The sequence below is a fragment of the Callithrix jacchus genome, chromosome 13, assembly GCF_049354715.1.
Source record: "Callithrix jacchus isolate 240 chromosome 13, calJac240_pri, whole genome shotgun sequence".
NCBI lineage: Eukaryota > Metazoa > Chordata > Mammalia > Primates > Cebidae > Callithrix > Callithrix jacchus.
In genome coordinates, this window is record NC_133514.1 from 6408813 (window position 1) to 6424482 (window position 15670).

At 37.8% G+C, this 15670-nt stretch overlaps 1 protein-coding gene across 3 annotated transcripts in view; it reads right to left on the reverse strand.

The window, feature by feature from the left end:
- Positions 1–15670, reverse strand: part of CSMD1 (CUB and Sushi multiple domains 1) — a 2142320-nt gene that overhangs the window by 698658 nt on the left and 1427992 nt on the right. For all 3 annotated transcript variants that reach the window (XM_035269622.3, XM_017963591.4, XM_008979004.5), the window contains exon 8: positions 5631–5718. In XM_035269622.3, the coding sequence (XP_035125513.3) occupies positions 5631–5718 (88 nt within the window). The remainder of the gene's footprint in view (positions 1–5630; positions 5719–15670) is intronic.

Below are 15670 nucleotides of genomic sequence, written 5' to 3' on the forward strand. Positions count from 1 at the left end.
TAATTTTGAGACCATTATTACTCTGACAGGAATAACAAATTCTTAACGAGAAAACACTACAGCCTACGATCACACATGAACATACCTGCAAAAACCCAAACATGTTAACAAGTCAAATTCGACAACATATAAAAAGAAAAATACATCATTACAAATTAATTTTATATCAGAATACGTTTTTTAAATTGTCACATCAATTAATTCCTCATATAAACAAACCATAGAAGCAAAAAAAAGATCATCCCAAAAGATGTAGAAAATGCTCTTGAAAAATTCCAAATTCACGTATGATTAAAAAAACACACACACATCTCAAAAAATTACAAATAGAAGGATACTTCCTCAACCTGATAAAGAGCATCCCTGAAGAACCAACAAGGAATATCACAGTTATAATGAAAGCCAGAACACTTTCCACCTAAGCTCTAGAAGAAAGGGAGAGATACCTCACCATTTCTATTCAACCTTGTAAAATAGTTCCTAACAAGTGCATTTAAACAAGAAAAAGGATAAAAGACATTCAGACTGGAAAGCAAAATTTAAGTCTTTATTTGTAAATAACAAAATCATGTAGGGAGAAGTTTAAAGAAATCTATCAAAAAAGCTACTAGATTTAGCTTATTCTAGTTAGGTGTATATTTGTATACACATACACACACAATAGATGATACAAATAATATTTCACATTTGTATTTAAGAGAAAATTCAATCTTTCAAATAATTTTCCCAGGTGTTATAGTATTTGATTGCTATTGCTACAAACTTAGAGACATATAAACAACACAGTGATTTCCCAGGAAACTAGGAAAGTGACAGATTGAAATTCTCTTCTGAGATAAGATTCTACAGAAACCTTACCTACATTCCATCCCTAATGGGCCATAAGTCTGCACCATCTAGATTCCCCTTACCATACCCCAGCCAGATCAACACAGCCCTCAGAGTTAATGTCTATCCTGAAGTTAAACCTCTTCATCAGAAATAAGTCTGATATGAGAATGAAGTGGAGTGAAGATTGGCATACTCACCTAAGATATGGTTCAAAATTTCATTATTGCCCTTGTGCTGAATAGATATTGGCCTAAATATTCACAACTTCCTTGTCAACTTTCAAAGCTTAAGCATTTCCTCTGGCATTTTTTAAAAATAATGGAATGCAATTTGAAGAATTCGGTATTCTCAGATATGAGTTAATTTGCTTTGTTTTTAAAATAGAGCTCTGCATAATAGACTAAAGAAGTTTCTAGATTTCTGGGATGAGAGGATATAAGATGTACAGTTACCTTCATATACAGGGTGCATTTGTTAAATAGATGAAGTTTCTTTGTGCCATGCACAGTTTTAGTCACTGAGGATGCAAAGATAAGACATTCTCTATTCTGGAGCCCCTTAAGACAGGTGAGAAAACAGATGTGTGAGCACATCTTGATGATGCATTGTTGTCAACTCTCATGAAAGGGGCACAAAAGAAAAGGGAAGGGAAGCAGGAAGAAGGTTCATCCTCTATAAGAGGGACGTGAAAGAGGTTACTATTGACACAAGGAAGGAATACAGAGAAAACGGAAACCCCCTTGGAAGAATGTGCAATTTTATCTAGTTGCTTTGTTTTCAAAAGAGATAAAATTCCTGAATGACTTCAAATGAACGCTATTTTATAACATGATACTGGAAGCAAGTGCCCTTCTGTTAGCTGCTCTTATTGACTAAGTCCTGGACAGGGCAGATGCTGACAAGTGTCCCCTAGACACCTGCTACCAGCTGGTGCATCCTCCGACCACACTCACTGGATTGCTAGTAACTCTTCACAACCAACTTTTCCTCTGGAGAACTCCCTTGAGCTAAAGGAAGGAAGCAATTGAAACACAGGCAGGAAAGTGGGTATAAAAGGTGGGGCTTTCTTATCAGTACAATTTGTGCCCCAGAACTCCCCATGGGAACAGACTGAGGTGTCTCCAGTTAAAAGCATCTTTCTGCTTAGAATTTTTACTCCAATTCCTCTACTCCCCTCCTCCGAAGAGTACTTATCAAATAAATCACTTCAATAAGAATTTTCATCCCAAGCTTTGCCTCAAAGGCATTTCAGTGAAACCACAAACATAATATATTAGTCAGGATGTGTAATAGTTAACCTATATCCATTCAACACTCGATTCCTTCATATCTATACTTTGTATACTTCTGTTGTAAAATAATATGTCATGTTACCAACTTCACCATAGACACACTACAATTTTCTTATTTTTCTATTTCTTTTAAAAACTACCATTGTTACTCCAATTTTACTAAATAACATTCTTTTTTTCTCTCTCTAATAGTATCAGTGCCTTTCTTCCATTTGTAGGCTACCTCATCTGTAGCCTTAGCTCTTTGAACCTTTTTTGAATTTTTTTAAAAAAATTGTGACATCGTAAAAAGGAAAAACACATATCTTGTTTCTCTTTACTCTTTTATTTTTGCAGCTGCTTCTAATAATAGTATCCATCATGTAAGATGGAAAATGTTACATTTCTTGAACTAATTGAAATAAATGTAAATCTAAAGTAATAGGAATATTATAGTCACTGCTGCATTCATAATGTAGCAAGAAAAAATCAGTATTTAGTTCGTCATAACCCTAGTAAAATGATTCACATTTTCTGAATAAATTTTATTGGCCGCTACTATCATTAATCATCCCTAAAGTTTTTAGTGAAATAACTATAAGATAATTATTAAATATTTCCCTCTCTGTCTTTAAACATTTAAAGAATTGGAATATGACATTGATATGGTTTGGCTGTGTCCCCACCCAAATCTCACCTTGAATTGTAGTTGTCATAATTCCCACATGTCATGGGAGAAACTGTTGAGAGGTAACTGAACCGTGGGGGCAGTTACCCTCATGCTGTTCTTATGATAGTGAGTTAGTTCTCATGAGACCTGATGGTTTCAGAGGGCACTTTTCCTGCACTTTGCTTATCCTTCTCCTTCCTTCTGCCATGTGAAGAAGGATGTGTTTGCTTCCCCTTCTGCCATGATTTTAAGTTTCCTGAGACCTCTCCAGCCCTGCTGAACTATGAGTCAACTAAACCTCCTTCCTTTATAAATTACCCAGTCTCAGGTATGTCTTTATTAGTAGTGTGGGAAGGGACTAATACAGAAATTTTAACAGATCATAAACAAAAAACAAAGACTCTGAGGACAAAATTTTAATTATACACATTTGGAGTTAAATTTTTATTATTGGTTCCTAGAGTATAAGATATCAACTACTGAGTACCTGAAATTTTTCATAATGATGTGTTTTAGAATTCTACAAATAATATAGTTTCATAATGATTGAGAACTTTTGTCTTTACATCAAAACAACAAAAGAGTTAAACTAAACTGCAAACTGAAATAATATGTCTTAAAAATAACATGCTTTTTCCAGCTATTTATGACAAACCAACAGCCAATATCATACTGAATGGGCAAAAACTGGAAGCATTCCCTTTGAAATCTGGCACTAGACAAGGATGCCCTCTTTCACCACTCCTATTCAATATAGTACTGGAAGTTCTAGCCAGAGCAATCAGGCAAGAAAAAGAAATAAAGGGTATTCAAATAGGGAAGGTGGAAGCCAAATTGTCTCTATTTGCAGACGACATGATAGTATACCTAGAAGACCCCATCGCCTCAGCCCAAAAACTCCTGAAACTGATAAGCAACTTCAGCAAAGTCTCAGGATATAAAATCAATGTGCAAAAATCACAAGCATTTGTCTACACCAATAACAGACTTAAAGAAAGCCAAATCAAGAACGAACTGCCATTCACAATTGCTACAAAAAGAATAAAATACCTTGGAATACAACTCACAAGGAACGTAAGGGACCTCTTCAAGGAGAACTACAAACCACTGCTCAACGAAATCAGAGAGGACACAAACAGATGGAGAAACATTCCATGTTCATGGTTAGGAAGAATTAATATCGTGAAAATGGCTATACTGCCCAAAGTAATTTACAGAATCAATGCTATACCCATCAAGCTACCATTGACTTTCTTCACAGAACTGGAGAAAACAACCACGAACTTCATATGGAACCAAAAGAGAGCCCGCATAGCCAAGTCAATTCTAAGCAAAAAGAACACAGCGGGGGGCATCACACTACCGGATTTCAAACTATACTACAAGGCTACAGTAATCAAAACAGAATGGTACTGGTACCAAAACAGAGATACAGACCAATGGAACAAAACAGAGGCACTGGAAGCAACACAACATATCTACAACTATACAATCTTTGATAAACCTGACAAAAACAAGCAATGGGGCAAGGATTCCCTGTTTAACAAATGGTGTTGGGAAAACTGGCTAGCCATGTGCAGAAAGCAGAAACTGGACCCCTTCCTGACACCTCACACTAAAATTAACTCCAGATGGATTAAAGACTTAAATATAAGACCTGGCACGATAAAAACCCTAGAAGGAAATCTAGGCAAAACTATCCAGGACATAGGAGTAGGCAAGGACTTCGTGAACAAAACACCAAAAGCATTGGCAACAAAAGCCAAAATAGACAAATGGGACCTAATGAAACTCCACAGCTTCTGCACGGCAAAAGAAACAGTCACTAGAGTGGATCGGCAACCAACAGAATGGGAAAAAATTTTTGCAGTTTACCCATCTGACAAAGGGCTGATATCCAGAATTTACAAAGAACTCAAACGGATTTACAGGAAAAAAACAAACAAGCCCATTCAAAAGTGGGCAAAGGATATGAACAGACACTTTACGAAAGAAGACATATATGAGGCCAACAATCATATGAAAAAATGTTCATCGTCACTGGTCATTAGAGAGATGCAAATCAAAACCACATTGAGATACCATCTCACGCCAGTTAGAATAGTGATCATTAAAAAATCTGGAGACAACAGATGCTGGAGAGGATGTGGAGAAAAAGGAACACTTTTACACTGTTGGTGGGAGTGTAAATTAGTTCAACCAATGTGGAAGACAGTGTGGTGATTCCTCAAGGCCTTAGAAATAGAAATTCCATTTGACCCTGCAATCACATTACTGGGTATATATCCAAAAGACTATAAATCGTTCTACTATAAGGACACATGTACACGAATGTTCATTGCAGCACTGTTTACAATAGCAAAGACCTGGAATCAACCCAAATGCCCATTGATAATAGACTGGATTGGGAAAATGTGGCACATATACACCATGGAATATTATGCAGCAATCAGAAATGATGAGTTTGTGTCATTTGTAGGGACATGGATGAATCTGGAGAACATCATCCTCAGCAAACTGACACAAGAACAGAAAATGAAACACCGCATATTCTCACTCATAGGCGGGTGATGAAAAATGAGAACACATGGACACAGAAAGGGGAGTACTAAACACTGGGGTCTATTGGGGGGAAAAGGCGAGGGCCAGTGGGAGGGGGAGGTGGGGAGGGATAGCCTGGGGAGAAATACCAAATGTGGGTGAAAGGGAAAAGGAAAGCAAAGCACACAGCCATGTGTGTACCTACGCAACTGTCTTGCATGCTCTGCTTATGTACCCCAAAACCTAAAATCCAATAAAAAATTAAAAAAATAAAAATAAAAATAACATGCTTTTTCCACCAGTATTGTGTCTCTTACCTGAAGTCAGAACCTGCTCTTCTACCATTTTCTGGAATCCCAGGATCTGGACACATGTCAGAGACCAGTGCAACACCTCCTTGGCTCACTGTAACAGCAAGAAATACTGTTAAAATATTGTGCAGTTACTGAGGAAATACACAGATAAAAAATGTATTGTAGTTATTTTTAGTTATTCAGTGATCGTGACTAAAGATGTGATCTCCAAAGGAATTAAGACACCTTAAATACATTCAAATAAATGCGCATTCTCATTGGTGAGAATCAAAGACGTCTTTTCCAGTGTAAGGATGAACATCTCTCTCACTGTTAAGAGGCCAAAATTTAATAAAAAATCTCACTTGTTCCTTATTAGTACTTTTATGCCAGGTCACAACTAACAGCATGATGAGAAAAATACATACATTTAGAGAGAAGAAAGCCTTCACTCATTCCCGTAGATAACAACAGAGATGATATTTACTAAGATCTATACATAAGATACTTTTAAAAATTACTTATATTTTAAACAATGAAGTAATTATCAATGAACCAAAAACCATAGTGGTTTCTTTGTTCATGTGCATTCATTTATTTCTGGAATTTCATGAAGACATTTTTCTCCTGTTGGGACTTGCACCATCACAGAATAGTTTCTCCAAAACTCAGTTGCTCATTGGACAGTGGCTGTCGCTTCAGCGTTCATTTCACTCTCTACAATTTGTCTAATCAAATGAAGGCATTTCTTTTTTTCTCTTCACAGGAGGTTGCTTAACAGAGGGCTTGGGACCCAATTCAGTGTAATGAGATGTGAGGAAGTCCACAGGAGTGCTTCTGGGAAACATTACAGTATGCTAATAAATGACATATCTATTTTACTCTGAAAATTTATGTGTCCAGATTTCAAATGTTAGAATCCAAGGATGGAGACAACAGCATGCATGGAACAGAATAGATGTGTCAAGTACCTGGACCTGCTACCTTATTGTAGGGGCAGAAAATCAACCAATCTAGGAGGAATACCCCAATTCTGAACATTCTGTTGTATTTATTATAGTTCGTTTACTACAGTTTAAATCAACTGAATTGGTGATTCTATTATTTGCAGCTGAAAAGTGTACATATAAATACACATTTTCTCACATATATTTTAAATGATTCCATAAGAAAAAACAGTATAACACTTTCACACTGTTGGTGGGAGTGCAAATTAGTTCAACCATTGTGGAAAACAATGTGGCGATTCCTCAAGGACCTAGGAATAGAAATTCCATTTGACCCAGCAATCCCATTACTGGGTATATATCCAGAGGATTACAAATCATTCTATTATAAAGACACATGCACACATATGTTCATTGTGTCACTGTTTACAGTAGCAAAAACTTGGAACCAACCCAAATGTCCGTCGACGATAGACTGGACTAGGAAAATGTGGCACATATACACCATGGAATACTATGCAGCCATAAAAAACGATGAGTTCGTGTCCTTTGTAGGGACATGGATGAATTTGGAAACCATAATTCTCAGGAAACTGACACAAGAACAGAAAATAAAACACTGCATGTTCTCACTCATAGGTGGGTGTGGAACAGCAAGAACACATGGACACAGGGAGGGGAGCATCACACACTGCGGTCTATTGGTGGGGACTAGGGGAGGGATAGCAGGGGATAGGGAGGTTGGGGAGGGATAACATGGGGAGAAATGCCAGATACAGGTGATGGGGGGAAGGAGGCAGCAAACCACATTGCCATGTATGTACCTGTGCAACAATCCTGCATGATCTGTACATGTACCCCAGAACCTAAAGTACAATTAAGAAAAAAATATATATATATGTATGTATGTATGTATGTATGTATATATATGTATGTATGTATACAATAAAAAAACAATATGTTAAGGTATATGTGGAACTCATGAATCATTTGATTAAAACTATGCATTAAAACAACAGTAAGTATAACAAGTTTCATTAGTTTGTTTTGAGACAGGGTTTCGCTCTGTTGCCCAGGTGGGAGTGCAGTGGCACAATCATGGATCACTGCAGCCTTAACCTCCCAGGATCAAGCAATACTCCCACCTCAGCCTCCCTGCTAGCTTGGAGCACAGGTGTGTGACACCCTGCCCAGCTAATTAAAAAAAATCTTTTGTAGAGATGCAGTCTCACTATGTTGCCCAGATCGCTCTCAGACTCCTGGCTCAAATGACACTCTCACCCTGGCCTCCTAAGCTGTTGGGATTACAGACATGTGCAACCACATCCAGCCAAAATTTAGCTTTTCTTGCTAAATTAGAATAAATTTGGGTAACAACATGATCCTTCATTTAAATATAAATTCTATTGAATACATTATACGATTTCATTCTTCATAAGTACTTCACTATTCCAAATTGGTCAAGATATTTTTAGGTATTTTTATGTTTTTAATAAGTTTTTTTTTTTTGAGACGGAGTTTCGCTCTTCTTGCCCAGGCTGGAGTGCAATGGCACGATCTCAGCTCACCGCAACCTCCGTCTCCTGGGTTCAGGCAATTCTCCTGCCTCAGCCTCCTGAGTAGCTGGGATTACAGGTGTGCACCACCATGCCCAGCTAATTTTTTGTATTCTTAGTAGAGACGGGGTTTCACTATGTTGACCAGGATGGTCTCGATCTCTTGACCTTGTGATCCACCCGCCTTGGCCTCCCAAAGTGCTGGGATTACAGGCTTGAGCCACCACACCCGGCCAAGATTTTTAAAAATAACATCTAAACATTATTTTGCTGCATGATGTGAGAATTATATTGAATTCCAAAATTTTATTTTCTAAATATTTAATGTTCTCAATATTACTTCAAAATAATTCATCAGGTTGGGTGATGGCATCAGTAGGTAGTAAGACAAAAAGCTTCAGACCCTTATTTCCCCATGGAAACACCAAGTAACCACCAAAAGATTAAAATAATTTTACAGGAGCTCTAAGTAACAGTTAAAAATCTCTATCAACCAAGCAAATGCCCAGTGAAGAACAAATATATTCAACACAGTTCTGTATTTCATGTTTCACTCTCGGTCGTTTCATGCCATGCCTGGCGTGGCACAGTGCAGCTGAGAGGCAGCGGCCCGATTTCCAGTTTCCTTTCTAGAAATGGAGCAGCAGAGAGAACGTGGTTGGCAGCACTACGGTCACTCTGGGGGCTGCCTGACAGACTGAGTTCTGTCTTTTCCTGACTTGGAGCTCAGTGGAGAAAGGGCGGCATCATTTAGATCTCTGGCTAGAAGTCATGAGAGGCTGTGACAAACACTGCTATACAGAAAGCTGCAGCACGTTTGCAAAATCATGAGTACCTTGGGGTAAGGGATTCCAGGTAGAGGAATACAATAATATATATATATATTATTGACCTTATAAGGAGGGGAATTTAGGAGATATATATAGCCCCAATTAGATGATGAGATCCTTTAGAATATTAAGACGTTTAAAAGAAGCTGGGTGAAAATATAAAAAAAAGAAGACAAAAATAAAAACACAACAAAAGATATGGACAAATCCAGATAGGACACGTACCCACCAAAAACCTGAGAACACCTAACGTCTTCACTCCAGTTTGATCTCAAGTCTCAGAGGCCCGCAAAGAGGTGAACATCTTCTACTACATTCTCCAAAGATTGAGACAGGTAGTTGATTCTTTTCAAATGCTTATTTTTTAACGAAAATCACAAGGCATACAGAGAAACAGGGAAACATAGCCCATTCAAAGGGTCATAATAAATCTCTAGATACGGTCACTGAAGAAACATATAAAGACTTAACAGACAATGAATTTAAAACAATGATTATAAATATGAATTAAAATAAATGAATACAAATTTTCCAAATTTGAGAAAGTCATATATACACAAATTTAAGGAGCTTAATGAACTCCAAGTAGGATAAACATAAAGAAAGAGACCCAGCCAGAAACATAATTACAGAACAGTTAAGAGCCAAAGAAAAAGAGAGAATCTTAAAAGCAGAAAGAAAAAAGCAAGTCCTATAAACAAGGGATTCATAATAAGACTATCAACAGATTTCTCCACAGACACTTCACAGGTTAGAAAGCAATGGATAGGCTGCTTGCACTGGCTCACACCTATAATCCCAGCACATTGCGAAGCTGAGGTGGGTGGATCACTTGAGGTCAGGAATTTGAGACCAGCCTGGTTAACATGGTGAAATCCCATCTCTACTAAAAACACAAAAATTAGCCAGGCATGGTGACGGGCACCTGTAATCCTCTCTACTTGGGAGGTTGAGAGAGGAGAATAGCTTGAACCTGGGAGGCAGAGGTTACACTGAACAAAGATTGTGCCACTGCACTCTAGCCTGGCTGACAGTGCAAGACTTCACCTGAAAAGAAGGGAAAGGAAAGGGAAAAAGAAAAGGAGATAGGAGAAGGGAAAGGAGAGGAGGAAAAACATATTTAAGTGCTGAAAAAATGTCAACCGAGAATTCTACATCCAGAAAAACTGTCCTTCAAAAATGAAAGGGAAATTAAGACATTCCCAGACAAACCAAATATGAGCGAGTTTATTACCAGTATATATTCCCTGTAAGAAACACTAAAGAAAGTCCTTCAAGATGAAATGAAAGGACACTACACAGTCACTCATGAAAAGCAAAAGGGTCTCTAGTATAGGTAAATACACGAAAATATATTTTAAAACATTATTATAGTAATTTTGACTTAAAACCTCAGTTTTTATTTTCTACAGTATTTAAAGATAAACACATAAAATAATGATAAATATATGCTAATAGTTACATTATATATAAAGAGATAATTTATGACAGCAGTAGCATAAAGTAAGGGAACAGTCTTGTAAGGATTGAAGTCTTTGTATATGATTGAAGTTAAATTGGTGTCAATTTAAGATAATGCCACCATTGTAGGATGTTATATGTAATCTCCATGGAAACCACAAAGAAAATACTTATAGAACATGTGAAAAAGAAACGAGAAGAGAATCACAATGTGACACTATAAAAATATCAACTAAACATAGAAGATAATAGTAGTGGGTCAAACAAGGGACAAAAATGCGGAAAGACATATGAAAATTGAATTCAAAATGGTAAAAGTATGAATTACCCTTCAAACAATTATTTAAAATATAAATGGATTTAACTCCCTCTTTTAGGCTGAATTATGTTCCTCCTCCCCACAAAAAGTTATACATTGAAGTTCCAACCACCAGTACCTCACAATGGACTGTATTTGGAGATGGAGACTTTGAAGAGGTAATTAACTTAAAATGTTGCCCTTAAGGTGAGCCCTAATCCAATATGACTGGTGACCTATAAGAAGGGGAAGTTGGGGTCCAAAGTGGCTCCCACCAGAGGTCATGGTGCTCGCGAAGGCAAGGTCATCAGTTCAAGGCTAACCTGAGCAACCTCATAAGCTCAAACTGATTGGCAAAAAAAAAAAAAAAAAGGGGGGGGAAGTTAGGACATGAAGACGTAAAGGAAAGTCCATGTGAAGACACAGGAAGAAGACAGCCATCCACAAGTCAAGGAGAGAAGCCTTAGAAGAAACCAGCCCTGCCCAAACCTCTATCTCAGACTTCCACCCTCTAAAACTGCAGTACACAGAATTTCTGCTGTTTAAGCCACTCGGTGTGTAGCGTAGTGCTTTTTATGGCAGCCCTGGAAAATGAATCACTCCCAAACCAGAGACACAGGTTGGCAGAATGGGTTGAAAAATAAATGAATAAGTAACAGGATCCTACTATATGTTGCCCGCAAGAGAGTCACTTTAGGCATAAGGACACACAGAGGTTAAAAACAAAGAGTAATGAAAGTCACGGAGCCAGAAAGTTCAATGGTGGTTTCCAGGGGCTGGGGCGAAGGGAAGCAGAAGAAGGACGTGAAGTGTTATTATGTGAAGTGTCTCAGTGGAGTATGATGAAAATTTGGGGAGATGACTAGTGGTGACGGATGTACAACAGCATCACTATATGTAAAGCCACAGAACTGCGTGGTTTTTCTCTTCTTTTTTAACTTTTTTTTTCTCTTTTTTTGAGACAGAATCTTATTCTGTTGCCCTGGCTGGAGTGCAGTGGCACAAACACGGTTCACTCCAGCCTTGATCTTCTGTGCTCCAGAGGCCCTCTCACCTCAGCCTCCCAGGTAGCTGCATGTACAAGTGCATGCCACCACTCCCAGCTAGTGTTTTATTATTATCATCATTACGATTATTATTTTGTAAAGACAGAGTTTTGACACATTGCCCAGGCTGGTCTCTAACTCCTGGGCTCAAATAATTCTCCCACCTCAGCCTCCCAAAGTGCTGGGATTATAGTGAGTTACCAAGCCCAACCAGAAGTATATGCTTACAGTGGTTAAAACAAGTAAGTGTGATGTTATGTCTATCTTTTTTTTTTTTTTTTTTTTTTTTTTTTGAGACGGAGTTTCGCTCTTGTTACCCAGGCTGGAGTGCAATGGCACGATCTCGGCTCATGGCAACCTCTGCCTCCTGGGTTCAGGCAATTCTCCTGCCTCAGCCTCCTGAGTAGCTGGGATTACAGGCACGTGCCACCATGCCCAGCTAATTTTTTGTATTTTTAGTAGAGACAGGGTTTCACCACGTTGACCAGGATGGTCTCGATCTCTTGACCTCGTGATTCACCTGCCTCGGCCTCCAAAAGTGCTGGGATTGCAGACGTGAGCCACTGCACCCGGACCGTTATGTCTATCTTATATCACTCTCTCTCTCTTTGCATGTGTGTGAGTATGTGTGTGTATTTCTATCATTCTGATCCTCTATTACTTTTTTTTTTTGAGACGGAGTTTCGCTCTTGTTACCCAGGCTGGAGTGCAATGGCACGATCTCGGCTCACCGCAACCTCCGCCTCCTGGGCTCAGGCAATTCTCCTGCCTCAGCCTCCCAAGTAGCTGGGATTACAGGCACATGCCACCATGCCCAGCTAATTTTTTGTATTTTTAGTAGAGATGGGGTTTCACCATGTTGACCAGGATGGTCTCGATCTGTTGACCTTGTAATCCACCCGCCTCGGCCTCCCAAAGTGCTGGGATTACAGGCGTGAGCCACTGTGCCCGGCCGTGAAAGAGTTTAAATGAATTTGATTTTAAAGTATAAATTATATATTTTTTAAATGATTTTTTCAAAGTAGGTTGATTTACAATACGTCATTAGATCTGCACAAAACTTTGTGACTCTGTAGGGCAGTAACAAAAATTCTTCTTCATTAAATTTCCCTGCTCTTTGAGGACATGCCATATAAATATCAATTAAAATTCAACATGAATTTCTTTGTAGCAAACTATACAGGTAGACCAGGTGCCAACGTGAAGAAAGCAAGTGTCTGAAAAGAAATACAAGCAACTACTTCCGTGGCAAAGATTAGAAACAAATAAACCAGCGGTGATAAGGTTTATATGAGTGAATAATCAGAAATAATTACACACGAAGTGGTCAGAATAACGATGATGATACACAATTAAACTAATGTTTGCTGGAAGCGTTAGTATCATTGACATACATTTTTAAATTTAATCTGTATAATCAGTCTATGAATGGTTAGTATTAAACCTATTTTACAGGAAAGAAAACTGAGGCCAGAGTTAAGAATGAGTTGACTCCAAATCCAGGTTCCTTTCCATACATCTGCCACAACCACTTGTGAGACATTACGTATTGAAGGGCTTTGTAAACTAAAGAGACACTTTTGGTTAATAAAAACTTTATTTCTAAAAAGTTGCATTCATTTCCTAAAATGTAGTTAATAATAAAAATAAACTGAGCACCAAAAAGGGAAGTGAAAAGGTATTTTCATTTGTATTTCCCAACCAAACATACACATGGGAAGCCATATGGTTTGAACCATGAGGCTTTAGTTCAAACCATCTGGTAGTGATTTTCCTTCAGCTAAAAGAAAAAAAAAAAAAAAAAGGCTTTCCATGGAGAATGTAATCCACCTTTAGAGAACTAGAGCCATAAATTGGCTTGAATGTTAAATCTCTGTGTAAGGTGTCATTTTGAGTTCAATGTTGGTATATATTTGGAATAAATAAGCGAAAATAAGAGCCATTTAAATCAATTCACAAGTTTTAGCATGAGGTTACTTGTGATTTATTCTCATTGTGTATTGCCATTGCTGGCACTTGCTTCTTCTGAGATGTACAGATGTATTTCGGTTGGATCAATTTTGAGACAAACTCTAATCATTTAAGCCTTCAGAGAGGTGACATATGTTTTTAGTTGCATCAGCATCAGGAATGTGTTTATATAGAACATATTCTCATTAAAATTTTTAGTAGCAGTCTCCCTACTCTATTGATGAGCTTTGGATGAGCGACAGCCCACTCTAAGATATCGTTAGGGGGATACTACAGACTCCAGACCTTTCTGCTATACTCCGTTTGAAATGTGTCAACACTGACATTTTTAATAGGCCCAGTATGATATTACTGAAATAAAAAGTAATAGCTACATTTTAATATATTTCTCCTCTTTGATTTGAAAGAGGTTTATATCCCAGCAAGAATGAGGCTGTGTCACGGTACACCCTTCTTCAGAAACGAATAACTTGATTAGATGATAATTTCAACAATAAAAACGTTTTGCCATTGCAATCCTCTCTTTCTCAGCTGTAAGAGGATAGTCCCGACTCACAGCATCATGAGAAATGTCTACATGAGTAACAGAATGTTTTGTTATTTTTGCTGTGTTTACAGAACATTGGTACCTCCTCTAGCAGTTGTTTATCTCTCATGGTAGTAAACAAATGTTTATGCATTCTATATGAATACACAACAGAAGAACTGTTGACACTTGGATGACAAAGTCTTGTCGGAGTGACGTGAGAGGTTCTAAATGAATAGTTCACATAGCAGTAAGTTGCTCAGCACATGCTGCTTTTATATGTATCGTTTTAGATCTCGTATTAATGGATCTTCAACTGGACATGAAGAGATTCCAACCCTGAGTGGGAGTCAAGGGCTGTATTTTCCAAGTGCTTCATTTACGACACTGCCAGCATTTTTTTTCTGGGTCCTCTCTCCTCTCCCGCTGTACACCTTAATGTCCTGACTTTTAAAACACAACTGGTTGATCACCTATTATCGTAACTCATATGTCCAATTTTTACCCATGTTCTCTGGTCTCTAATTCAACTGCCATGGTCTTCAATCAAGCTGTATTTTAGTTTATAGTAATTTATTTTAAAAAACACATTTCAGCTTCTAATGCTATGTCCTAAAATACATATCTGAGAAACTAAAAAACAAATTAAACGATTTGGCACTGAGAACCTCCAGTCATTCCAACATTATTCTAACTACACCCTGCAGAGATCCTATGCTCTAAGTAGTTTTGAACACTGCAGATTCTTACACCGTCTTTATTTATTTTTAACATTGCCTCCCCAGATTATTTTTCTATCAGAGGAAAAAACAACTAGATTTTTCATAAGGGCTCAGATATTAACAATTATCCAACCAACTGATACATCACAGTAGCAGCAAATGTTCAAAGAGAAAATATTTTCTTTTTAAAGCTTCAAAGTAAACCAAGATATCTATTTACTATATGAATAAAATAACAAATAAGGATATTCTAGTATAAAATCAGTGTAAATGACCTTAACAAAATTAGTGGGACTGACCATTTTACAAGAGCCTGGAGAACTGTCCCCATCACTATCTGTCCGACCGCACGTGATCCTCTGAGATGTTACCTGGGATGTATGCCAGCAGTACCAAAGACACCTCTATGCCCTCCAGTGGCTTCCACAGATGCAGAGTGACCATCACCCTGGAAGAGCAGGATTTAGGGCCTTTCATCTCTGCTCTAGTCTCTCTCTGCACAGCTAAGAACTCTAGACTTAAGACTCAGAAATAGTTTTGGGGCTCACTCAAAGATATCTTACCAGATGCCCAATTATTCGTGGTCTTTTAACAGTGATAATAGCATTTGACTAGGCCAGTTTATATTACTTTGCATAGAATCTAAAATTCAGGTTAGCAACTTAAAAATGGGAAAAAAATGAGAAAAAATATTGAAGTCATTATAC